At 42.6% G+C, this 27,677-nt stretch overlaps 1 protein-coding gene across 1 annotated transcript in view; it reads left to right on the forward strand.

The window, feature by feature from the left end:
* The window catches only part of SLC26A8 (solute carrier family 26 member 8), a 78,894-nt gene extending 54,855 nt beyond the window's left edge, over positions 1-24,039 (forward strand). The window contains exons 9-20 of the mRNA XM_044244457.1: positions 872-1,019; positions 1,864-1,977; positions 7,383-7,460; positions 9,851-9,946; positions 11,089-11,195; positions 11,277-11,346; positions 11,780-11,872; positions 11,971-12,102; positions 16,175-16,546; positions 18,720-18,774; positions 18,865-19,049; positions 23,629-24,039. Coding sequence (XP_044100392.1) covers positions 872-1,019; positions 1,864-1,977; positions 7,383-7,460; positions 9,851-9,946; positions 11,089-11,195; positions 11,277-11,346; positions 11,780-11,872; positions 11,971-12,102; positions 16,175-16,546; positions 18,720-18,774; positions 18,865-19,049; positions 23,629-24,039 — 1,861 coding nt within the window. The remainder of the gene's footprint in view (positions 1-871; positions 1,020-1,863; positions 1,978-7,382; positions 7,461-9,850; positions 9,947-11,088; positions 11,196-11,276; positions 11,347-11,779; positions 11,873-11,970; positions 12,103-16,174; positions 16,547-18,719; positions 18,775-18,864; positions 19,050-23,628) is intronic.
* Positions 24,040-27,677: the final 3,638 nt, after the last annotated feature.

Genomic DNA, 27,677 nt, shown 5'->3' on the forward strand with positions numbered 1-27,677 from the left:
GCTCTCCTGCAGCAGCCCAGGCTCTCCTGCAGCAGCCCCCCTTGGCAGCCTGGCAGAGCAACCTTTATGGGGGTGGTTGAGCCCCGCCCCTACACAGGTGGCCAATTGAATTTCAACCTTCCCAGTGGATATACATACGGCCTACTGATTGGATGACTCCACTCAGTCTGCCCCACCCTTACAGCCAGGGCTGAGGGAGGGAGGGGGTAAATGGAGAGTTACTGGTTAACGGGATTAATACAGTTTCAGTTTTACAAGGTGAGTGTCGGGTGTGGATGATGGAGATGGTCACACGTTATGAATGTATTTACCGCCATTGGTACACTTAAACATGGGTAAGATGGTAGATTTCATGTTATGCATATTTACCAAGTCAAAAAAATTGGAGGAGAAAACTGCAGAATGAAAGATGTGGTTAGAATTGGAAGTAATTGGTACAAAGGACAGTGATTTAAGTTATACCCTGAAAGATTTGAGCATGAGTAGAATAGAATTCATTGAGCTTTTTAGCTGTAACCTGTCACAGACGTGGTATCTAAATGTTGTTTATCCACTGGTATGGTCTCCCAACAGCATGGATGAGCCATTTTCCATCAATCTTTGTTGCTTCCCTGTCCTGTTTGTTGCTGTTGCTATGTGGCAAAAATGTTGACCTGGAAGATAGCAGAGCATGTTCTCACAATGGCTTTTATAACCTGGCTGGGTTTGCTTGGGGGTTTTGGTAGGCTGCTGCCTCAGTTGTTATTCTTATCTCTTATTGTTATTTTTTTTAAAGGGTTAGGCCAGTTGCCCCACATGATAAGTCTGGAGTGGGGGAGGGACCAATAAGTTGTTCCTACTATCTAGGAATGATTCCACCATTTTATTCCAGCTTCATGTTTCCTGTGACACCCGATTTGAAGTTTCTTCCTGAACTTATTTTAGAAGCCTTCTCCTTAGCTTTAGTGAGCTCCTCTCTCCTGATATTTCTGGGCAAGAAGATTGCCAGTTACCATAACTACTACGTGAATTCCAACCAGGTGAGATGACAAGCCTTTCTCTTATATCCTCTGACCTTATGTCTTTGTTCTCCAATCTGAGTCTCCTGCTAATATGAAGGCTGCATTCTTTGTAACCAGAGAGTCAGTGAGACTTTAATTTGAATTATAATTACCCAAGGATTTTTGAGGAGTGTGGCATACTTAACTTTGAAGTCACTTAAATTAACACGAGTGTTATTCCTCCAGAACAGCTATGGTGTAGGGAGGCAAGAAGATAACATATGGCATCGTGTTGTTAAGCTAGCAGAATTCCTCTCTTAATTTTGTCTTTCTTTCCAAAGTCCTGAGGAGTGAAGCACATACTAAGGCACAATAAGAAATGCTAGGGAATATCAAAACCAGGCTTCTAACATAATTACACTACTCTCCCAAAAACAGTCCTTCTTTGTTTGTTTGTTTAATTTCCCCACTATTCTAAGTTTGGCTCTTTTCCTAGAACTCCAAAGAGAGATGTGAAAGCAAGAGGTATCCCACTTTGATTTTGAGGTAGTATAAAAGGGAGGTAGGAAAAATAGTACTATGTTTCCCTCTGCCATTCTATGTCCCAGTAATCATGTGAAAGGGAATAATAAGACAAAAAATTCATTTCTCACTTTGAAAAAGTGCTTTTCTCCTGATGGCTAGCTAAAATGAAGATTCAAGTTAGTCCAGGAATCAGATTTTCCATCCTTTTGTTTTTTCTAAGAATATTTCAGTGTTGTCTAAAATAATGGAAACAATCTTATCGTCAAACATAAGAAATAGACAGTATACCTTGAGTTCAAACTCAACGCTGCCTTCTTCCACAAACAGTGGGCCAAATGTGTTTGCCATTTCTTTACAGGATTTAATAGCCATTGGCCTTTGCAATGTCATCAGCTCATTTTTCAGATCTTGTGTGTTTACTGGTGCTATAATCAGGACGATTATCCAAGATAAGACTGGAGGAAGACAGCAGGTATGTTGGAATAGAATTTAATATGAACATATTTATACTACTCATATGTATATTCATAGAGGAGTATTTTATTCATTTAATTTTGTTGCTGCTTTATTTTAAGATTTTATTTATTTGTTTGAGAGAGAGAACATGGGCAGGGTGGAGGGGCAGAGAGAAAGGGAGAAGTAGACTTCCTACCGAGAAGGAAGATCAAGGGGGGCTCAATCCCAGGACCTCGAGATCAAGACCTGAGCCAAAGGCAGACACTTAACCAACTGAGCCAACCAGGTGCCCCATACTGCTGCTTTGGTGTTATGTTTGTTAGGGAAGGTCTCTTGGAGCAACTTAGATTTCATGCTTGCCTAAATTTTTGCTCAGACTTTTGTCTTAAAAATCATTGCCAATGTCGAATTTGTAAGTCATTTTCTGTAGAAATATTATTCTATATGAGAGGTTTCTATGTATTAGTCCATAAAGACCCATTTTTTCATGTAACATCCCCCAAAGAATAATATTTCAGGTAAACTAACCATCACCTCTTAACATTGTTTCCCATGGAAAGATATATGCCCAGTCCTCATCTGGGAAAGCAAATAATACACCTCTCCCCATACTAGCTGCAGAACTAGAAACTTTCCTAGTTTCCCCAAGGCGCCTGGCAAGAGGCTTTCATAATACAGAATAAGGTCTTTGTCTAGATGAGCCTCGAGAATTTATGACTGGTCTGCCTTGGAATATAAGCAAATCATCTGGGTCAGATTCTCTTCAGGTATGCTGAATTAGTAAACTAAATGTGTGGGTCAGAGGGGAGAACGAAGGGGAGAATGATGGTAGAGAAGACTTTAAAGGCCAGCTCTTTGTCTAACTGCAGGCATGAGATTTTGTAAGTCCAACGTTCATAAGTTCTGAACTGACTAGATAGAAATTCTAGCTCTACCGCATGGGAGGTGTCCCAGCTCAGCTCTGCAGCACGATGAAATGTCAGAGAACTATCAGAATCGAAACTGGAGTAAGCCCAGAGAATAGGTCAGGGTTCAGAGGGCAGAGAAATGGTGACAGAGGTCAACAATGAGCTTAGGTCTCAGACACGTGGTAGAAACTTAAGTGTCAAAGAATGGACACTACGCTTTAATGGGGGACGATAAAGTGTCCCCATCCCTGGGTACATATAGGTGAAATATAAGTTCAAAGGCAATAAAAGTTAGCAAGGTCGAGAGCTTGAGTCTAGAGTAAGACCATGTCATGTCACTTCACGTTCTGCCAGACACTCTGGCCTGTAAGGTGTAGCTCTTTTCCACCACCATTGGGCAGAAAGAAGGAAGGCGGGCTCTGTAAAAAAGAAGGATGTTCTCTGCACATGTGTACAAACATTCAAGTCAAAAGAGGGGATTTCATGATAAGAAGAGGAAGAGGCCATCCCAGACATTAGTCTCCACTAACTTTTAACAACATGCCTTGTATATTCAGTAGGTAAGTGTAAGATACATGTGGGGAGAAACAACGCACACAGTTGGAAAAACTAAATCGCAGGGCAAGTAACATTAAGTGTGGAATAAGTCATATAAATATGTTGAGTGAAATAAGTCAAGCAGAGAAAGTCAATTATCATATGGTTTCACTTACTTGTGGAACATAAGGAATAGAATGGAGGACATTAGGAAAAGGAAGGGAAAAGTGAAGGGGGGGATATCGGAGAAATCCGAGAAACAAACTGAGGGTTTTCGGGGGAGGATGGATGAGCCCAGTGATGGGTATTAAGGAGGGCATGTATTGCATGGAGCCCTGGGTGTTATACACAAACAGTGAATCATGGAACACTTCATCAAAAACTAATAATGCACTGTATGGTGCATAACATAATAAAAAAGAATTTAAAAAAGAATAAAATAAAATAAAAAGTGCCATAAATCTATAAATACAAGAAAGAGAGGGATGGAAGAAGTGGACTTCTGTAGATTATTGAAAGAAGGTTAGGATTGGGGTGCCTGGGTGGCTCAGTCAGTTAAGAAGCTGTCTTCAGCTCTGGTCATGATCCCGGGGTCTTGGGACTGAGCCCCGTGTTGGGCTCCGTGCTCAATGAGGAGTCGGCTTGAGATTCTCTCCCTCTCCGTTTGTCCCTCCCCCTACTTGGTCTCTCTCTCTCTCTCTTTCTCTCTCTCAAATAAATAAATAAAATCTTAAAAAAGAAAGGAAGGAAGGAAGAGAGAGAGAAAAAGAAAAAGAAAGGAAGGTAGGTTAGGATATGTATAGCTAGGAGGAAAGAAAGGCTTCCGTTCAGCTTGAGTTGCATTTAGCCTGTCGGAAAAAGGACCCAATTCAGAGGCAGCCTGGGGCTCTCATCTATTTTCTGCTGCTGCTGCTGCTGCTGCTGCTGCTGCATTGTTCTCCTGTCCCTACCAATGACTCTCCCTGTGGCATAGTGATGCTTCACAGACGGGCATTCTCCTAGGGATGCTGGTCAACCCTTCCCTGAGACCCTAATTTGCCCAGGAAATTGCTGGTTTGACCAGAGAATGTTAGTTGGCCCCTGGCTGTGGAGGCACTGGGGGTCCCCAGCCTCCACTCTGAGTTTCTGATCTGGACAAGCAAAGGCCTCAGAGATTCATTCAGCTGTCTTCATCCCACCGCAGTGGGGTGTTCTCTCTATCCTTCCTCTCTCGGGATTTTTGAGTCACTTTGCCTGGGAACACCTTCATTTCTTCCAAGTTCCTCAGAATTCTGGGAGGAAACGCTAGGGGGCAGGCTCTGTACCTCTCAGACCTGACCTGCCACCAAAGGCCACTTTTTTTTTTTTTTTTTTTTAATCTAATTTTCACTTTAACTTCCCTTGTCTAGAACCCACTTATCTTCCCTGGTTACAGCAAAACATATTGGCTCATCCAGCCAAGGCTTGGATTTCAGTGTTGGCAGTCCAGGGCAGAGGGAATATGAAGAGCCCCAGACCTGTGGTCAGTTGGACTGTCCCCCAATCCATCGTCCGGCTCCCCTCATTCTAAGATCCTAACCACTGGATTTCCATGTTCTCTGTGACTGGGCTCCTTTCCTTGTTCCCTGCTTTCCAAGGACTGGTCTTCTAGCCATGTCCCAAGGCTCTCAGAACTGCTTTAAAAAAATTATTATTATTAAAGAAAGAAAAGAAAGAGACATAAAAGAAAGAAACCTGTTGTATTCTTCTTACAGGAAGCAAATAGGCCAGCTGGAGGGAGCCTAGATCTTGGAATCAGATAGATTGGAACCTGACTCAGTGGTTCCTACATGGGTGACCTTGGGCAAGTTACTTTTGCTTTTTGAGGATGCAGTCCTCATCTGTAAAATTGGGCTAGAGATAACTTTTCAGTTAGGAGAATTAAATTAGATGGTAATAGTGCTTATCATAGCCCCTGTCACTTAGGAGATTCAAAAATTGTAGCTTCTACCCCAAGTTCCCAGGGCCTGGGCCAGTACTTGGCAATGTGCTCGTCGACTTCATGGAACCCACTGTGTATAGAGTAGTTGGTGTCTGGTGTCTGAGGGTCTGCATGTTGATAGTGGCTGTGGCTTGTGGGAACTCACTGTGCCTTGAATTCCCAAAGAGAAGGCAGAGTCAGCAGAGTCAGTTTTTGTTCAAGAAAACCTGGGAAAGACATGGAAAATGGGAGCAGAATAGCAAAATATGCATGAGATGTAAAGTTCTACATGCTTGCTGTCTTTAGACCCTGTTCAGACACTGAGTCTGAGATTCAGAGAGCCATCAAGCATCCTCCTAAGGCACGATGCCACCAAGGATGGCCCTCTGATCCCAAAGTCTGCTCCTTTGTGTGTGCAGCCCAGGGAGACACAATTATTGGCAGGCCTCCCACCCCTCTCTCAGCAGCAAATTTTGTGGGGATTCAGTGTCAGATTTATACTCATTTAAATCTAGGTTTTATGCAGCTTTTTTTTTTTTTTAAGCATCTGCCTATCTTTGTTTCCTTCAATCAGAAGAACTTGGAGAAAAGAAGTGGGAGGTAGGTCAAGCCTACCCAGGAATGCCAAAAAAACAAAACACCGAGGCAAAAACAAAAACAAAAACAAACCAAACAGCAAGAAAAAAGAAGTGGTAGGAAGGAAAAGTGCTGATGTGCTTTCCTGTGCTGATCAAAGTAGTTTTTCTGCAGTGCCAACGAAGACCACCCGATGCGAGACCCTTACTACACTAGATCCGGCAACAGGCTGATGTGTACATTGGTTGGAGAAGCTCATGTTCTCAGTTACCTGTTTCAGTACCACAGGGTATAACGTGTGTGTCCGTAGAACTTGAGTTTCAGTTGTAGTGGTCTGTTTTCCTCAGTCTCCTTTCAATCCTACCATTGTGGAAAGAAGGAAGCAGGAAATTGATTTCCTTGCTTTTACTTTTAGTGATGCATTTATAAGCAAATAGCAGTGAGCAGAGAGAGGGAATCCAGTAAGAAGGTTTTTCCTTCTTTCTTTCTTTCTTTCCACTCCTAAGAAACAAAGAGAAAAATTCGAGCATCACTGCTGATGTGTCACTTAATGGGTTAGCTTTGAGGGACTCCCTCAGATCTTGCTTGTTTGGGCCATAGTTCTGATCAGTGGTTTGTTTTATCTTCCCCCACACAGATCCCCCAACACAGTGGGAGATTATAATGTTTTGTATCCATTTTGTTCTTAGAGGCTTAAATGATGGAGATTGAGCCATGGAGGTCATACTGAGTCCAAGACTGTTCAGAGAGCAATGAGACTCTAGAGGAAACTGTGGCTCAGTTTGCTCTCTGTAGTTGCCAATCGGAACCCCTGCTTACCGAGCAACACTGAGCCCAGAGTCACGCAGCTAGCATAGGACCCAGAGCTGCTCTCTGCTGCCCTGACTCACATTTGTAACTTTTTTTTTATGGTAATGAAGCAGAGAAAAACTGAGGAACATCAGAAATGATTACCATTGCATTTTTAAGATGGAGCATTTCTAACGCTGCTTGATGGGAAGCTACCCAAGCTCCAAGCAGGAGAGTGAGGAGGGAGGTATTTACTGATATGGGAGAATGGAGGGGTTGGGATTTTAGGGTGGACGGTAATGGGTCTACTAGGGCTTTTCTAGAATGTTCCAGGAGGAGTTAAATTTGGGAGGGAATGAAAACCCGACCTTAGAAGACTCCAGATTTCACAGCACAAAGCTAGGGCAATAAAGATTCAAATAGCCAAGACAATTTAGCACTTTTCAGAAAGCATTCATGCATTCATTTGACAAGTATTTCTTGAGTACCTAGTGTATGCTTAGTGCTTTAACAAGACCTGAAAATGTCAGCTCAACAAAAAATGCTGGATAGTTACACTCAACTCCTTTAAAGAAAAAAACAGCACGCTTCTCACCAAGCAGAAGGCCTCAGTTGCAGACAGGGACCAATACATTCCTGATGGTCTCTCTCCAACTGGCTCTGTCTCCTCAGTTTGCATCTCTGGTAGGCGCAGGTGTGATGCTGCTCCTGATGGTGAAGGTGGGACACTTTTTCCATGAAATGCCAAATGTAAGTAGAACTGATAAATAACCAAGTGGGGAAAGATCAGATCTCCAGATTGTGTCTTGGCGGGGCATTCACCTTGTCCCCAGGGGTGGCCCTGTCCTAGCTCACATCCCTTCCCTTTAAAATAATAGCATCCGCCTCACAAGATTGGGAGTTAAATCAAGTAATATTTGTAATATAGAGAGAACGGCGTTGAGCTAATCGTAAGTGCACAAGAGGTATTAGGTATTATTGTCACTCTTCTCATTCTCATTAATCTTCTTTTTCTTGCTTAAGCTATAAAGTAAGTTTTATAAGTAAGGATTTAGTTAAAGATGACCAAAATAGACTTCAGATGCCAGAACGCCCCTCACCGACTCAGGCTTGGAAACTCATTGTGTATTCATGCCATCTGTTTTCCTAAGCCGTTTCCAGAAGGCCTTGTTCTGCATTCATATGAACTCAATCCCCCTATTATTGCCGTTCTGCCTTGTGATAAGTTTACACTAGACAGCAGGTTCTGCAGTCAAATGCTCTACCACTGTAGACAGCAGGTTCTGAAAGTTGGGGTTTAACCCTGTTCAGCTGGGACGCCTCTATATACTTGCCATTTCTTCCCTTTGTGAGAGACTGATCACCCTGCATTTAGAAATGCCAGGGGCATTAATGATTGGCTGTCATTAATTTGTTCTCAGTTAAAATACAGATCAGTGCTTGGTAACCACAATTTCCTTGTAAATTTCCTTAATGTTCCCTTTCGACATGTTTAGATAGTATTAAGGGAGGTGAGAAGAAGTTTCATGACTGGGGGGAGCTGCTTGCTTACAAGCTGGAGTGGTTGCAAATATTATCCCTATGCTTTTGAACACCTCCATCCCACCTGGTAAATATCAGGTTTCAGGAGAGCGGGACTACCTCAAGGCTCCTGCTGCCTTCTGCTCTTGTGATTCAGAGATCTTGGAACTCAGCCCCAGAATCTATATGCATGGAAGGTGGGATTAGCTTGTATTTATCACACAAGCTGTCCTCTGATTCCCAGCAGAAGTCATCTCCAGAATGTAGCTTCTATAGCAAGGTGCATTAACTCTTAGTCTATTTTAGGAGAGCCGCTCACTAATGCACTTTGAATAGGGATTTTCTTCTCTCTCTCTCTCTTTTCTGTATAGCTAGAAGAATCAGAATTCTTTAAAACTGCAAACAAATAAAAATCTGTTAGAATTCACCAAGGGCCCTCCTTTATTATACATACATTAGAAACAGAACATGCCTTGCTTTTGGCTCACATTATTTTTATAGCATCTGGTTAGGATGTTTCTGGTTGAGAAGATGTGAACACCAACTGATCAGTAGAATATCTAAACCGCTGTAATAATGGGGCTCTCTGAGCATTAAACTATGAATAAGCCCTTCCTTGGGGATAGATTATGGATAGCTTATTATAAAATATTTATTGGCGTAGTTGGTGGAGCATCCTGGCTAGGATCTCAACCAGTTAGCAAGGGGACCAACACAATATTTTTAAAAATATGATACACAATAGTATGTTCAATATTCCAATTTTATGTGAAAAAATATATAGCACATACCAAAATGTTAACCATGGTTATCTCTTGGATGATGGAAACTATATGTAAGTCTACTTCTTTTTTTATACATGAGTATGTTTTACCTTAATATTCAGAATGGCAACATTTTAAAAAATATTTTTAAAATATTTTTTAAAAGATTTTTTAATTTTAAAAAATTAAACATCTTTTCATTTATTTAAATAAACTATTTGTTTATTTATTTGACAGACAGAGATCACAAGTAGGCAGAGAGGCAGGCAAAGAGAGAGAGATGGGGAAGCAGGCTCCCTGTCAAGCAGAGAGCCTGATGTGGGACTTGATCCCAGGAGCCTGGGATCACAACCTGAGCCGAAGGCAGAGGCTTTAACCTACTGAGTCACCCAGGTGCCCCACATTTAGAGATTCTTGACTGGAAAGAAGTTGAAGATGGAAAAGAAGTGATTTCTGCTTATTTCATCTTTGCCTATGCCTCCTCTGCTGACTTATTGAGTCCACTGGTCACTGAGTAACCTCAGAAAACCAGAGCGAGCTTAGACCCAGCCATTCCTTGTGTTAGGATCAGTTCTAATTCCCAAGCAGAGCATATAGAGGAGATGGCTAGGAAATGGCTAAGAAATGGTAAGCTAGCGCAGGGACTGATGAAAACAAGAAAATGTTTCTTAAAGTACGTTAGATTCTGCCTTGAAGCCCTGAGGATTTTTAACATTTCTGAGCAGCATGGCTGACTTTTTTGTGGGTTTTGGGTTTGTGTGTGTGTGTGTGTGTGTGTGTGTGTGTGTGTGTGTGAAGAACTGGGAATTCTACCTCTGAAGGGAAAATGAATCAGGGTTTCCCTTTTCCCCATAGGCTATCCTGGCTGGTATTATTCTGAGCAACATCCTACCCTACCTTGAATCCGTCTACAACCTACCCAGTCTATGGAGGCAGAATCAATATGACTGTGTGAGTATAGATACACTGGCTGAAATAGGGAAGAACAGAGGGGTAGGTTGGAAAGAGGGAACAAGAACAAGCAAAAGAGATCAAGGTGAAGGACACTAGCAATTCTTTGATAACTAATACTCTATCTTAAAAAAGGCGGGGGAGTCAAGGTTATTGGTGCATGGAAATACTGAGACTTTATTCCAAAATGACACAAAATTAATAAAAATAAATTAAGTGGCTAGAGTTAGATACGAATCTAGTAAAAAGGATTTGTCATCCATGACACAGTTGAATGATTTTTAATACGGTCAGTGTGAACACATTCCAGGATAGGAGGCACAAATCTTACTAAGAGAAGGCAGTGTCTTGCCAGGCAGACTAAACGTTGGAGCACCTTCCCTCCTTCTAAAGCATACTACTGAGGACATAAAGGGAAAACAGCAAAAAATAAAGATGGCGAATATAATATCATGAGAGGAGAAAGACCCAATAGAGGCAAAGAGATATGAAAGGGGATAGTTTTGGGATCCATGTCTCAGAGGATCTAAGAGAGGATGTGGTCTAGCACACAGATACCACCTCTTGTCCTTGGAGGAGGGATAGAACTTCCAATGGAAGTGAAGAGAATGAGGGAAAGTTAAGCATGGATACTAACAAGTGGCAAGTGAAGGGGGAAGGAAATATTTAAGGGAGTTTGAGCCTATCCACTCTGTGAAGATGAGTCAGGTTGCCTGCTGAGAGTGATGGAGAAGGTGTTAGGGTAAGAGCTTGACATGTTTTTAAAGGCTCACCATAACCATGGTAGGTCTTAAAATAGCAACTACTGTTCATTTGGTGAGTATTCTGGGTTGCTTTGGGACCAGGATTTCTAATCTTAACAGAGCCTATAAAGTAGATATTGTTATCCCTATTTTTCACGTGAGGTTTCAAGAGAGAATTGAAGAGCGAAATGACCAAGGATGCCTACAAGAATCGCTAGACAGCCTTGGAACCCAGCCTTTGTGATGGTGTCAGTCCATAAGGCTGTGGAATTTGTGCTCTTAAGTTCTAGGTGTTGGGAGGGGGTGGAGGAAGGGGGCTTGAGAGATAGAGCTGGTGGTTTTCTCAGTTCTGCTTATTGTCATGGTCTTCCTCTTTTCCTTCTTCCCCTCTTCCATAAGGTTATTTGGTTGGTGACATTTACATCTGCCATTTTCCTGGGACTGGATGTTGGGCTACTTGTTTCAGTAGGTTTTGCCTTCTTCATCGTCACTGTTCAGTCACACAGGTACTTTGTCTCAGGTACCAGGAGGTTGGCCATGGTAAGGTAAGGCAACTTTGACCTAAAAGCAAATACATTTCCTTTCAGAACTAAGATCCTCCTCCTGGGTCAGATCCCTAACACCAACATATATAGAAACTTCAATGACTATCGGGAGGTAAGACTCCAAATCAATCCCACTCCTTTGCCCGAAGGATGGACTAGACCAGGCCTGCTGCTTAGTTTTTCTACAAAATCCCTTTGCTGTCATTGGCTGCTCTAGAGATACTCATCTCCCAAGGCGGGGAGAGGGAGGCAAAAAGGCAGAGGCAGGTGACATAAGCAGGTAGATCCTTAGAGTACAGTAGCCAGCTAAGGGTCACGTCCTCTAGCGAGAGGGAGGCCAAGAAAAAGAAAGGAGCAAAGGGAGGGGGAAGAAGAAAGCAGGAAGAGCAGGGGGTGAAAATGGGAGGAAAGAACTTGCTAATTCTGGCCTCCCATAAAGAAGAATACAGATTCTCCAGGGGGTTCTAGAGATTTTTTTTTTTTTTTTTTGTCTTCCTCCATAAAAGAGCAGAGAAATTGCCCTCCATTTGACATTTGTCTCGCAGGTCGCAAACATTCCTGGAGTGAAAATCTTCCAGTGCTGTAACTCCATCACTTTTGTCAACATTAATGACCTAAAGCACAAACTGCTGAAAGAGGTGATGGCCGCCTCCCCTGCCGCCTCTCCCCACCACCCCCAGGGGCCCCTCTCTTTGCCCACTCACCATCTGACCTCAACGTCTCTTACTTCTCTCAGGTTGAAATGGTAAGGGTGCCGCTTAAAGAAGAAGAAGTGTTCCGTCTGTTTAATAGAAGTGAAGAAGGCTCACAGGAAGAAAAGATTTGTCATTGTTTCTGCAACTGTGACGAAGTGGAGCCATCACCCAGGGTTAGAAGCCCCTCTTCCTTTCTGCACAACATCCCCCACGTTTTATAAAGACATGCACTAGTCCTTTAAAAAGAAGAACTAAGAAAGAAAATTGAAACCCCCTCAGGGATTTCGGCTCTGAGATGGGCTCTGGGGTAATGGGAAGTCAAAGATTTCTACTCAGAAATGAAGACACAGGTCCCCTTTTGAGATTTAGATCTTGACCTAAGTAGGAAGGAGGAGATGGCTGAGTCTCCGCTCAATGGCCTGTGAGTAATCTGAGCACAGGGAGTGCACTCTGCGTACTGAAATTGATAGTAAGACCTTAATTGTACCTGTTTCCCTGACTTTCACCTGCCTGGCTTTAGATTTCTGAAAACAAGTGACTTAGAAGTTGTTTTCTGAGAGGTGCCTGCATGGCTCAGTTGGTTAAGCATCTGATTCTTGCCTTTGGCTCAGGTCATGATCTTGGGGTTGTGGGATCGAGCCCTGAGTCAGACTCTTGTACTGGGCATGGTGCCTACAGGGGATTCTCTTTTTCCTTCTCCCTCTGCTCCTCATCCCCCCTCTTAAAAAAAAAAAAAAAAAAAGATTGTTTCTAATTCCCACTAGGGCAGCAGTCGCGATGGCTGGTGTTCCCAAGGATGTGCCAAAGTCTCCTGATGTCTGCCTGCCTGTGACCAAGGAGATGATGATGGGGTGTGGAGGGCAGATAAGCATAGATGGAAATTTTACACCATCTGAAGGATATTTTAGCTGATGAATTACAAAGTGTTCATTTTTTCCAACTCGGACGTGGTCTAAATTAATCCCCTTCGTCTAATATTTATTCCCTTTCCTCACAGCTCATTTGTAGCTTTGGGACCTTTCACCCAGTCTATACCAATACTCTGGAAGGGCAGTTCTGTGTACACACACACGTGTGTACACACATACACACACACACACAACTTTACTCCCCTCAACAAAAACAACCCGTCCCCCTCCTCATGTAGGCACTTGCAAACGCTAAGCACCCATTCTCATTCCCTTGTACCCTAATGGAGCATAGGTTCTGCTCAACTCCCTGAAAACACCAACTTCCCTTCCCAAGAAGAGAGAATTACCACTTTATCTAATTTTTGTTTCCACACTGCACTGAGCATCATAGCGGGTGTTTATAAGACATCAGCAAATAAATTTTAGAGTAGAATAGGATTGCCTAGTATTTCTTGAGCTTCTACTCTGCACCCAGAACCGTGACACTTTGAAAAAGAAAAACAAATTTGAAGGGTCTCTGTCCTCAGGGAGTTCTTTTTTCTTTTTCTTTTTTATTGTGGTAAAACCCATCACATAAAATTTACCATCTTAACGATTTTGAAGTGTAGAGTTCAATAGTTTTAAATATATTCACCTTGTTCTGCAACCATCCCTACCTTCCATCAACTGATTTTTTTAAATATATTTTACTTATTTATGTATTTGACAAAGAGATAGAGAGAGCATAAGCAGAGGGAGGGGCAGAGGCAGAGGGAGAAGCAGCCTCCCCACTGAGCAGGGAGCCCGATGCAGGACTTGATCCCTGGACTCCAGGTTCATGACCTGAGCTGAAGGCAGACACCAAACCAACTGAGCCACCCAGGCACCCTTATCTGCAGATTTTGTTTCATCTTGCAGAACTGCAACTCTGTCCCCATTATACAAGAGCTCCCCATTTCCTCCTCCTCCCAGCCCCTGGCTACCCCTATTCTACTGTCTGTCTCTATGAATTTGACTATTGCAGATCCCTCATTAAGTGGAATCATACAAGATTTGTCTTTCTGTCACTGGCTTACTTCACTCAGAGTAATGTTGTCAAGGTTCATCCAGGTTGTTCTTTTTTAGAAATTTTTTTTTTCATGAAAATTTTGAACATAAACAAAAGTAGAGACAAGTATAACAAGCCTCAATATACCCACCATCCTCTTCAAGATTTATCAACTCCTAGTCAATTTTGTTTCATCTCTATTCCCACCCATGTTTAGCCCCTCAAAATCACAGAATTATTTTGGAGCAATTCATGGAATTTTATTTTATTTTAGCGATCTTACTTTTAAGTTATTTCTACACCCAGTGTGGGGCTTGAACTCACAACCTTGAGATCAAGAGTTACATGTTCTACTAACTGAGCCAGTCAGGGGCCCAACACATGAAATTTTAAGTCAGGCTAGATAGATGACTCTCTATTAATGTGACAAACAAGGCTTTTACTGTATATTATCCATCCTAGGATATATGTTCTTTTCACTTCTCTGAAATTTGGATTCATTGCGTAATTGATTTGCAGTGACTAGTTTTTCTTTTCTTGACATATAAAGTAGTGGTGCATCTTAAAATCGATGAAGTAGGGGCGCCTGGGTGGCTCAGTGGGTTAAGCCGCTGCCTTCGGCTCAGGTCATGATCTCAGGGTCCTGGGATCGAGTCCCGCATCGGGCTCTCTGCTCAGCAGGGATCCTGCTTCCTTCTCTCTCTGTCTGCCTGGCTCTCTGCCTACTTGTGATCTCTCTCTGTCAAATAAATAAATAAAATCTTTAAAAAAAAATAAAAAATAAAAAAAAAATTGATGAAGTAGAGGGCTCTAGGGTGGCTCCATTGGTTATGCATCTGCCTTTGGCTTGGGTCATGATCCCAGAGTCCTAGGATTGAGCCCCAGTGTTCCAGAATTGACTCCTGTGTTGGGCTCCCTGCTCAGTGGGGAGTCTGCTTCTCTGCCCCCACCCCGGCTCATGATTTTTTTTTTTCTCTCTCTCTCTTTTTCTCTAGTGTGTGCGCGCACACACGCATGTGCTTTCTCTCTCTCAAATAAATAAAATGTTTAAGGAAAAATTGCTAAAGTAAGACAGTCAACCATTCCATACAGTATACTGTCATGTTCAGAATTGTGTTTTTCGATTTTAACAACTCTAAGACATCAGGTATAGAGAGAGATCGGCATGATTTCAAAAAGTCAGGCAAACGTCCTGGTAGCAATGGACTTGAGCTAGGCAGGAGAGAGAAATTTGAATTTAGGTCAGGTGGGGAAAAAGAGGACTCCCAGCCTGTGGATAAGGTTGGACAAGGACACTGGGTTGGAAATACATATGGGGTCCTCCGAGTCATAGGCCTGGGAAATTCAGGCAGGCAACGGTGCGAGCGGATCTTGAAAGTCCTTAAGGGACAAGAGTATGTAGAGTGGATGAAGGAGAGTGAGGGGAGGCTCTCAGAGGTGTCCTTTCACCTGGAGGTGAAAGGTTCCCCTGCATCTCCCCACGACTGAGCCCGTCTTCTGCTGTTCCCCCCAAAAGCCTGGCCTCAGTAACTCTCAACTCTTGAGAAACACCCATCTCCATTGAACTATAATTTATTAGCCATCCACATCACTTTTTTTTTTTGCTATACAACACATACTATTTTGTGCAGTTTTTTCCTAGAAGAAATATCACCCCAACTATACCACTCTAGCAAATTAACTCTTAAAAAATTTTTCCATGTACCTTATAGTTCTTGTCTACCTGTGTTGTCGTTTATCCTTTGAATGGGCGCATGCCCTCTCCCCAGGCAGAACCTGGTGCCTGTGACTGCATTCCACACCTTGCATACTATTGTATTCCCGGTGCTTGGTACTGTCCTTAAGCTATGGCAGGCACTCCGAGCCTATTAGGATGAAAGGAGCAGAAGTTAAAGACAGCCCCGCTCAAGTAACCTCTATCTTCTTAAGGAAGTCTGGGGAAAGATGGAGGCATTGAGAAAGGGACCAATAGAAGAAACACCTCAGACAATATGTTAGGAGGTGCTGGAGACAAATTAGAACCCAGGGAGGAGGGGAAGGAATAAAGCAAAAATGATCTTAAGTCTGGCTCACAGGACAATAAAATCGTCACTGGTGCACTGAAGGAAACTGGGAGGGAAATGATGATGGTGCATGTAGTTTTAGGTGTGAGCTCAAAGGGACAATGAGGTATCCAAGTGAAATCCAAGCTCCTGGTCCACAGGGAGCTTTCCTGCGAGAGAGGACAGTGAGTCCGTAGACAGAATGGCATAGAGGTCGCCCTTCTCTGAGCCTCCTCGTGGTCCTCCCCTAATTCTGTTGTCTCAGGTGTTCTACACGGAACGATTTGAAAGTAAACAGGACCAAGACTCTTCCTCCATTAACCTGATCCGCTGCTCGCGTTTTGACAGCATGAACATGAGCCAATCCATGTCTGACGAACAAGTGCCTTACGTCCAATCTTCCACCTCCTACAGAAACACCGGACAAAACTATGAGGACATGGACCAAGCCCAGCTTTCTAATAACCCCTCTAGAAACAGCTCAATGCCACTGCCTGGCATTGCTGAAAAGCAGGGGAGGAACAGATCATTCCTCCCCTTCTCAGATAGCTCTCTCCTAACCAGTATCCACACCATTATCCTGGATTTCTCCATGGTCCATTTCGTGGATCCACAGGCTTCGGTTTCATTAAGACAGGTAAGTACTGAGGAGGCTTTCAACAAGAGCCAGGATCCCCTCCTACCTGTGCCTGCCCGCATCCTGACTGAACACCATCAGTCACTAGTCGGCTGCTATGTGTCTCTGGGACCACTAGAAACTTGGCCACTAAAGACAATTTAAGGTAAACCAGAGTAAGGGTTGCCTGGGTGGCTCAGTAGGTTAAGTGTTGGCCTTTGGCTCAGGTCATGATCCCAGGGTCCCGGGATTGAGCCCCGCATCAGACTCCCTGCTCAGCGGAGAGCCTACTTCTCCCTCTCCCTCTCTCTCTCCCTGCCACTCTCTCTGCTTATGTTATCGCTCTTTCTGACAAATAACATGTTTAAAAAAAAAAAAAAGGCGGGGGGGGGGTGTTGGTCAATCAGATTAAAAAGAAAATGAGGGACGCCTGGGTGGCGCAGTTGGTTGGACGACTGCCTTCGGCTCAGGGCGTGATCCTGGAGTCCCGGGATCGAGTCCCACATCGGGCTCCCAGCTCCATGGGGAGTCTGCTTTGCTCTCTGACCTTCTCCTCGCTCATGCTCTCTCTCACACTCTCTCTCTCAAATAAATAAATAAAATCTTAAAAAAAAAAAAAAAGAAAATGAACCACTCAATTGAACTAGGATTGGTTCTCTAAGCATGGCATATTCTTTCTCAAAACTTAAAAGTGGGTAATTTTAATACCACTGAGGTGGCCATCTGTGCTACACACCCAGTCCCTCTTAGGATATCCTAGGAGTTCACTGCAGACCTTTTCAAGAACAGGTCTGAATGCTACAGAAAAAAAAAACACACTGAGAATCTTCTGCAATATTGCAGCTCTGCAGTGGACATTGTCAAAGATGCTCAGATGTGAGGATGTGGTAAGAGGACATGACAAGCCTGGGGCTGCCTGATCCAGGACCTACAGGATCTCCCCAGTTCGTTCCACCTTGCCTGCATCTTTGGGTAAAGAGGGCAGGGACGACTTTTCTTTCAGAAACTGTGTCCCTGAGTCCTGGCTTCTCTCCTCCTCTCTGGTTTCTCTGACAGTTGTGGTTCCTTTCCTTATGCAATGTTTAGACCCATAACTAGCCATATCAGCTTTATTGCTAATGTCTTATAAGTACAATATCTGCTTTTTGGCCACCTTATGTCCATTGCAGCCCTGTCTCATTCTTGCTCCCGTTGGTGATGGCTCGTGTGCAAACCCAAACACTCATTTCCCGGGTCTGACTGTGCCCACTTTTTTTTTCCCTTGAGATCTACCCCTTCAGTTGACTTTCCTTCTTTTATCCTCTGATCCTATAAAATCTTCTTATTCCTAAAGAACTCTGATTCTCTCTTACGGGATTCCAGTTCCTCTTGGGTCTTGAGGCAACAGGAAACTTCTGGGAGCAGAAAGAACTCTGGTTGGCTGTCCGTGGTTGTGTCCTCTATCCTGGCTTTGCTACCGTTCTCCATCCATCTGACCCAAGGTAGTTTAGTAAATTACACTGGGTCTTCACTTCCTCATCTATAAAATAAGAGGCTCAGAAGAAGTTAATGTTAAGGGCTCCCCCATCCAAGACATTCTTGTCTCCACCCAATTTTCAGATTCATTTATACTCAGTGTCTTACCTTTGGGGCTTTTCCGTCTTCGGTTGCACTGCAGGGCTGTGCAGAGGAGTTCTGAATACGAGGTTCAGGATTCCTGAATTCCATTCTCTACTATGTCACTTAACCATCTCTTGGCACGTTTTTGGTTTTTTCCTCCTCTGCTCAGCGAATTCCAGGAAGAAGGGGTCCCATGCATACACTAAACAATAATACCAAGACCTGGCTGTTCCTGAGGGCTGTCTGATATGTTCCCATCACACCCGTGCCTGTGTCTGTCTGAGCACTGTCCTCAGGAGCACCATCTCTTGGTGTTAACTGTTTCCCACCTGAGCTCATGGGTGACATTCCCTCTCAGTCCCCGCCCCACATGAGAACGTGTGGTTCTCTTCTGTATTTCTAACACTTTAGACATTTCCTGGCATATGGAAGTCCACTGATCAAATGTTTAGAAAGCTGAACTGGAAAGAAGAGGTAAAAATACTCCAGACAAGTGAATGACCAAAGGGGTATTAAAACTTAGCTAATCCGAAGGCCCTTTTCTCGTGAGCGTGAAGATCACTAACGCTGCTTTCCTCTCCCTCTCTCCCCACAGATGTGCAATGCTTTCCAAAACGCAAATATTTTGGTACTCATTTCAGGATGTCACTGTGAGTATCCACTCTGTGAGAGGGCTGTTTGCACCCTGGGCGCGCTCCTCCCCAGGTGTCTGACCCTGTGTGTTCGGGTTTGGTTTGTAGCTTCTGTGGTCAGGGCATTTGAGAAGAATGATTTCTTTGACGCTGGCATCACGAAGGCTCAGCTGTTCCTCACTCTCCATGACGCTGTGCTGTTTGCCCTGTCAAGGAAGTTTCCAGAGTCATCTGAGTTAAGCGTGGACGAATCTGAGACTGTGATACAGGAAACCTACTCAGAAACAGACAAGGTTGGATGATGTGAGGCGTCGCGGTGGGGGGTGAGCAGTGGGAGACACCCAATTAAGTCGAGATGAACAATGGCCAGGAAAGGTTTTTGAGTATGGCTGTGCCAGACTTTGGGACATTGAAGGGCTCCCTTAACGGTTGGTAAATAACACTGGAACTGAGTCCCAAGTTCCCCCCACTGCTGTGGCATCTGGGCTCCGTTCAAGACCCTTTCCCAACTGAAGAGAGTGTTACCCAACCCAGCAAAGGTCTCAAGGATCCCTTTATAGCAAGCTTGGTTAGTGCCAGGGCCATTCCAGTTACTGAATATTTTAAATATTTAAATATTTTTATTTTTATTTAAAGATTTAAATGAAATATTTTAAATATCTCCCCTAGCGATAGCTTTAGAATCCATCCCTACACCACCCTTGGGATGAATAATAGAATTGATGAACTAGCAGAGGTAAAGACCTGCCAGTCTAATACTTTGGCTCTCATTTACATTGGTAGTAACTTAAGATTTACTCAACTTGACAAACACAAAGGAGAATGATCTATAAGCCAGAATTTTTAGCCATTTATTAATACTAAGAAAAGACCTGGGCCTATTTCAGTATTTTTATTTATTTTTATTTATTTATTTTTTAAAGATTTCATTTATTTATTTATTTGACAGAGAGAGATACAGCGAGAGAGGGAACACAAGCAGGGGGAGTGGGAGAGGGAGAAGCAGGCTTCCTGCCAAGCAGGGAGCCCAATGCAGGATTCAATCCCAGGACCCTGGGATCATGACCTGAGCTGAAGGAAGACACTTAATGACTGAACCACCCAGAAGTCGCTTTTTTTTTTTTTTAAGATTTTATTTATTTATTTGACAGATCACAAGTAGGCAGAGAGGCAGGCAGAGAGAGGAAGGGAAGCAGGCTCCCTGCTGAGCAGAGAACCCGATGCGGGGCTCGATCCCAGGACCCTGGGATCATGACCTGAGCCGAAAGCAGAGGCTTTAACCCACTGAGCCACCCAGGTGCCCCAGAAGTCGCTTTTTTGAACACCTTATGAAGTAAAAGAGATCCAAGCTTGTAAAACATGGCCTTTTTTTCTCTCTTTCTTTTTAAGTAAGCTCTGCCCGATGTGGGGCTTGAATTCATGACCCAGATATCAAGAGTCACATCCTCTACAGTCAGCCAGCTGCCCCACTTTCTTTTTAAAGTAATGTATTTCCCTTAATTATTGAGAAATCTCACAGGTTATGTGCCTCTGCTTATCCTGAACAACTTTTTCCTCAATGGACATATTTTTTCTGTTCTGCTTTACACCCCACTCCCATCTATAAAATCATAGAGTCACAAAACCTTTCAGTTGGAAGAAACCTCGGAGTTTCTTAGGTTCATCCCCATCTGGAGCACTAATTCTCTTAACATTTCTGACAAGAGGTTGTCCTGCTTATGCGTGGAGATCTCCTGTGGCTCTCAAACTTTAGTATGCATCAGAATCACCAAAATACGCTGTTAAAACAGACTGCAGGGCCCCTGTGCTCCACATCCTCTGAATTTCTGATTCATTGGGTCTGGGTAGAGCTTGAGAGTTTCCACTTCTAACAAGTACTGATACTACTGGTACAGAAACCACCCTTTGAGAACTACTGCCTTAGAGATTCAATGTCCATCTTTCACTATCAAAGTCCAGTGTGCATGGTAATCTTTGGGTTTGTGCCAGACATTGTATTTAGAAAGTGTTTGTAAAAATAATTTGAGGCCCAGGATGATATTTTTCTTCTGGAAAGAATTTGTTTTGCCAAGTACCTGGAGGCCCTAGCAATCCAGGATAACTGATCTGATTTTAGGACTTGAGGTGTTCTAGGTCTCCCAGATGACCCGCAGCCCAACCTGTCTGTGGGAAGGCATGGCACAGCCCCTCCTTCAGCAGACCCTGGAAAGCAACTTTGGCAACTCTTAAGCCCTTAAAGTTGTCAAAAGTACTGCTCCATATATATGTGTCACTTCAAGATCATCAAAAACCTTCTACAAAACTGTCCCAAATGCCAGACTCACCTCTGTAGATTTTCACCTTTTCCAAATCTTGGCCTGGTAGTTCTTCATGATGTTTGTTAGCTTTGTAGTTTCTTCAAGCAGAAGTTTTAAAATATTTTATCCAGCTCTTGTGGCTGTCCTCAGTAGGAGGTCTGAATTATGTAGTCTGCCTTTACTATAAGTGGAATTTTCCTTATTTTATAATTATGATATACTTGGCAGATTTGCCTTACATATTACATTGTCTTTCCTATATTAACCTTATTTTCCATTTGCCTTTTATTTAGGACATCATCTCACTTAGGAAGTAAATTAATCATTTTTATTTTCTTCTAGATTTTTATGTTTTAAGTGTTTATATGTTATACTCTTTAATCTAGTTAGAATGCATTTCAGTGTGGTGTTAAAGAGTAATCTTTTCTTTTTTCTGTAAAGCTAACCATTCTGAGCTAACTCATCCATTGGATAAGCTGTCGTTCCTCCACTGATTAGAAATGCTATTTTTATAAAATATTCTTATGAAAACTAAAGTCTATTTCCAGCTTAGTGTTTTCATTGTTGAGTATAGCTTCAATACAGCTTTGTAATACATTTAGCATTTGCTTAAGAAGTCATGTGTCACCAGTGCTCTATTTCAAAATCTGCTAAGTCATTCTCACCAATTTAGTCTTCCAGACTTTTAAATCTTTTATCAGCACCCTATCCTCCCCCCAAAGAGAATCCCATTAGAATTCTCATTAGAATTGCGTTAAAAATATGAAATAATTTGACAGTTGATACCATTACAGTATTTGTTCTTCCTATCTAGGAACATGGACTGTCTTCACATTTATTCAGTCTTTTTAAATGTTGCATTCAGAGTAAGGTTTTGAGATTTTCTTTATGCAGACAAATTCTAAGTACTTTATACCTTGTTTTATATTTTTACTGATTTTTAAAATGAACATTCTTTTTCAATATATTTTCTACCAGGCAAATGCTAGCCTATAGGAAACTATTCACTTGTAAAAATTATTTGGCCACTTTTGTGTATCCTTTTATTAGACCTAAGAGGTCTCATTGTTAATTCTCTTGAGTTTTCTAGATAAAAAATATTTTCTACAAATAATATAAATACCTTATTTTCCAATTGTCAAAATTCTTATTTCAGTATCATATATTATGGCAATAGCTAGATCTCCCAGAACAACGTAAGTAATAATGAGCTGTCTTGTCTTACTCCTGAATTTTATGAGAAAAACTTCTTATGTATCTCTATTAAGGATAGTGGTAACAGTTGGCTTAAGATAGACATTATATTTACTCTGTTTTTAAAAAGCGTTTTTCTAGTCTACTAACATCCTTATCAGGACTTATATTAAGACTTGGTATTGAATATGCCAAATTTTTTTCTGGCATCTAAACTAGGGAACTTAAGAGGGGAGCAAATTCTGCTTTGAATGTATTAAATTCAAGATGCCTGTTAAATGTTCAAGTGGAGATGTTAGAATGGAAATGGGTATATGAACGAGCAGATCAGAGGAAGGGTTATAACCAAAAAGTCATTGGCACATATATAATAATAAAAATTATGGGCCTAAATGAAATTGCCTAATGGAAGGAGCATAGGTGCAGAAGAAAAGGTCCCAGGATCAAGCCCTGCGGCTTGCCAACATTTAGAAGTCCAAAAGAAGTAGAGGAGACAACAAATAGACCAGAAAGAAGCAGCCAGGAAGTAAAGAGAAAAAGCAAAAGATGTCATATGGTGCAAGAGAAAAAATTGTTTCAGTTGAGGTGAAAGTTGTTAATTCTATGGAATGCTTCTGCAAACTGATTCACCAAGCCTGGGGGGCATCTGCTATGGGCCAGCTCAGTGCCTGGTATTGGGGTTATCAAAAACCAGGAACTGCCTTACCTCAAGGAGCTTAGAGTCTAATAGGGGAAACAGATTTGTAAATAAATAAGGCAATACATTATTGGCACGGTGATAGAGGTGTGTGTGAGGTATAGTTAGAACACAAAGGAAGCTCTGATCCTGGTTGGTCATCTTTGATCTGAATTTGGAACAGTGAATAAGTGTATGTGGACAAGGTGGAGAAGGACAAGGCAGAACAGGGAGCAGCATGAGCAAAGGTAAGCAGAAGTCAGACATCTTTGCTTATCTTTAAGGCTAGAGAAAAGGGTGGAGACTATAAATGTGGGTAAGCTAAAGCAGATGGCAAGAGGCAAGGTCACAAAGGGCCTTACATGCCCTACCAAAATTACACTGGGGGTTGGAAAGACAAGTAAAATCAAGAAGACAAGACATTTCAGATTGCTGCCAAGACCACTGCTGCTTTAATGATTGACCATGAAATCCAGGCTAGCTAGGAAAGCCAAAGAAATCAGAAGTTAGCCTAAAGAATAGGGAGTATACAAGGAACTGGAAGGTGCAAAGTTGGAAAGCAGACGTGAGTCAGAAATATTTTCTACTTTGCCAGGAACTCATGATTTCATGTATCGTAAGTCCTATTGTATTCTGAAATTCCTTGACTGTTCAAAAGTTAAATTTAATTGGAAATTTTAACCCATCCAATTGTGTGTATTTTAGAATGGAGTGTCAGGCCATCTTCCAGAGGTCTCCAAAAACATAAATTCAGACTACAGCATGTTTCAGGAACCAATAACAGAGGAGGAGTCGGAGCTAGACATGGAGATGGAGCCCCAGCTGGAGTCAGAACAAGAGCCTGGACTGGACCTAGAGCTAGACCTGGATCGTGAGATGGAGGCTGAGCTAGAGCCCGAACCAGAGGTAGAGCCTGAATTGGAGCTCGATCCTGAATCTAAGTCCAAACCCAGACCAAGGGCTCACACTTACCCTCGGCAGCAGTACTGGCCTCTCTATCAGTCTATGCCTCCCAGGTCCCCAACTCAGGATCAGCCTAGGACACAGTCATTGGAGAGGAGGAATCTACCTAAGAATTCATATTCACCCAAGGGCAATAAAACCGCAGATCCTTAGGAAATGAACTGGGAATAAGGAGTCAGATTCCCTGGGCAATTCCTCCTAACCCAAATGGGTTCACTTGGTCAGAAGACCTAGACTAGTTACAAACTAACAATACTTGTTTTGGGACTCCTCCATCTGCTGGCCTCTTGCTTGCTCAGCACTGGGATCTCACTCCCAGATCACAATACTAAACACCAAGAATTATCTCCGAATTTCCTATCTAGGCTTACCTCATTTCACCTTCAGCAGATATTCTAGTGAAAGATTTCCTTCTTTGCATACCCCACACCTCTGGGGTATATTGTCCAACCATCTCTAACTTCCTCCTTTCATCTGTTTACCCTTCTCTAAAGAGATGAGGCTCAAATAAAATATATAACTCTGGTTACATTTGGATACTTCCTGCATCTTTTCCCTTCTCTGCATTCTGTATCCCTAAGGAAATGTTGGGTGGGAGAAATTCCAGAAGTGGGTGGACGTGGTGAAGAAGAGATGAGCAAGAAAAGGAGAAACTGGGTAGCACTTGCAATTTATATGCAAGGTATCCTCACTGCACTGATGGTGGATGTCAGACTGTGAGTTTTGTAATACAAGGAATTGTTAGGCTGAGAACAATTTTGCCATCACTCCAAGGTCACAATGTTATCCTACCATTTCAGAAGACCAATCAGCTGTACCAACTGATGGGGATGTTAGCTTTACAGAGCTGTCTTTGGTATCAGATTCACATTCACCACTGCTGCTTTCTTAAAAGTTTTTAAGATACAAGCAATCTAAAATCTGATTCTTGGAGGACCAAACTTAAAATATATGACATACACAGACCTCTTAGGAATTAGAAAAGTCTATCATTACCAGGTCCAAATCCATGCAAAAACACTCCTACTCCCTTTTTAAAAATATCTAGTATTAAGCTGTAAGCAGAAGAGAAATAATGGACCCCTGGGCAAAGGTATCCTGAATTTTATTTTCCACTCAATAAACAAAATTCTTCTTGCCTGGGTACTTAATTTCTCTCATCTCTTAGGTGAAAGAAATTCTTGTTAAAATATAGGTGTCTCTTATCACAGAGATGACATGTTGAATCACTCATTCTACATTCACTAAGCAATGGCTCCATGTACACCCTAAACTGTGGGGTAGATAGAACAATATTAACCCTACTTTACATGCATAAACTGAGACTCAGATAAGTTTTGTAACTAGCTTGAGGTCATAGACCATTGTACCCTAAAAGAGGTGGGAGGCCACATCACAAGCTTCATTTGTTCCTGTTTACTCAATACATTTATTGAACTCCTACTGTATGTCAGGTACTGTCCCAGGTGTTGAAGATACAAGGTGAGCAGAACAGACGACAAAAATAATTATAAATTGTGATAAGTACCTTGAAGATAAAATACAGGAAAGTCTGAGGGCATACATCAGGAAGGCCTGAAACTATCTTGGCTGTCAAGGAAGTCCTCCCCATGACAAAGACCTGTGACCTGGCACCTGAAGGATGAGTAGGAATTTGGTCTAAACTAAGTTCCAAAGACTGCTAGAATGGCAGAGCCTAAGGGGGGACCAAGAGTGGTGACAATGGGTAAACACAAAAGCCAGATCCCCTGGAACACAGCCAGTGGTACTTGCTATGGCCCCAAGGACTTAACTAGAAAACAGGGTCAAACTCAGAATGAATTATCAAGGTGGCAGGGACAGGCATAGAAATTTGTCAAAACCAAGAAAATAGTTCACACTTAAAACAGGAGACTAGAAAGTACATGGAGAACCCAATTTCTGTGGGCTGCCACCCTCTCACACCAGCTGCCTTGTATTGCCACATTCCCTTCAGAGGAAGGTCTTTAAACATGGAATCAGTGGCTTCTGACACTTGGGTAGTAAGTGGTAGAGTTTAGACTCTGGTCCTTTTTGCTGCAACTGCAACATAGCCAAATCTTGCCTTTGAGGCATGACCTTGGAAGGACCCAACTTGATGCTTGTATTACAGTCTGTCTTTAACATCCACCTTTCCCAAAGTAGTAAGACTGTAAATAGTGAAAGGGTCCGTAGACAAAAGGACGAGACGAGATACAAAGCGAAGGTCAAGCAAAGCTTTATCTCGCGCCAAGCATAGAGAATCAAACTGACCGGCCAGGGCCGGCTCTTGCAAAGAGGCGACCCCTCCCAGATTCACAGACTAACTTTTATAGAGTAAAGGCCATGTGGTTGAGCCTGGCCACACACAGGTGGCCAATGGAATTACAATTCACCCCATGATAGTCATTTAATTCAGCCTATGACCTTGGCTGGAATCGGCACCTTTGTCTGGCGCCTGATAGGTGGGGCTCACACTCCTTGCCGGGTAATACGTGCGCTTTCCTTTGATTGGACGTTTCCACCTGGCCTGGCTCAACCTTGACAGGTAGGGAGGTGATACATGCACTTTCACTGACTGGACGTTTCCACCTGGCCAGACATGTCCTTGTATGTGGGCTCCGCTATCAGGAGCTGGTCAGTCATATTTCACCAGTTCTGTTTCTAAGCGCTTTTCTCTTGGGGGAAGGGGCAGGTTCACTCTAAATTTATTGCATAAACAACAAAATGGCTCGCTCTGGCTAAGTAGGCCTTTACAATAGTACAACATTAAAGAAAATGTAAACTGAGTAACAATTCAAAGGCTGAGTCTTCTTCCAAAATGCAAATCAATTGAAATTCTAAGCCAGTTCAAACCATATAAAATACTACAGTTTGGGTTGCTTAGCTCACTTTTCACACCATGGTCAAGGCTGAGAAACCAGTACAGACTGGATCTAAAAGTGTAAGTGTCTTAGCACAAAGTTTTCTCCACTACTGAAAAAAAAAATACCTCGAAGCAGCTGATGATCTACAGTAAATGGGAGTTGGGGTGTGATTTTTAAATGTGAAGAACTAAGTGGCATCACTAGACCTGCAGAAAAGTAGGTCTGGAAAAGAAACTGGTCGAAATAGGTAACCTTAGGCAGCTGTGTCTAAATATGTTAAATACCACAAAGCCCAATGAATTGAAACATGCCGCCTCACCCGTATCTGATTTAGATGATAGATAAGACTTGGGACTTAGACCTTTGAATTGATGACATGTGAGAAGGACAGGAATTTTGGAGGGCAGAAGTAGAATGTTAGGTTCTGAATGTATCCCCCAAAATTGTATGTTTAAATCTTAACCCCCAAGGTGGTTGTATTAGAGGGTGGGGCCATTGGGGGGCGATTAGATCACCCTTATAATTATTAATGGGATTAGTACCCTTTTTAAAAGAGGCCTCAGAGAGGTCCCTCCTACTTTCCGCCACCACCACCTGTTCCGCAGCAAGAAAAGGGCCATCTATGAATCAGGAAGTGGGTTCTCACCAGACACCAAATATGCCAGCACTCTGACCTTGGACTTCCCAGCCTCCAGAACTGGGAGAAATAAATTTCTGTTATTTATAAGCTGGCAGTTTATGGTATCTTCTTATAGCTGCCCAAATAGACAGGATACCATGGCATGAGGATAATAGAATGAATAAAGTATGGTTTTTGCCCTCAATGAGCTCCCAAACTACAAACAGCCATTGTGAAAGGGAGTGTCACGGACTCCTAAATGAAAGGGTGATAATGAGAGGTAACGTACTACGGAAATAGAAATGACA

The sequence above is a fragment of the Neovison vison genome, chromosome 1, assembly GCF_020171115.1.
Source record: "Neovison vison isolate M4711 chromosome 1, ASM_NN_V1, whole genome shotgun sequence".
Classification (NCBI taxonomy): Eukaryota; Metazoa; Chordata; class Mammalia; order Carnivora; family Mustelidae; genus Neogale; species Neogale vison.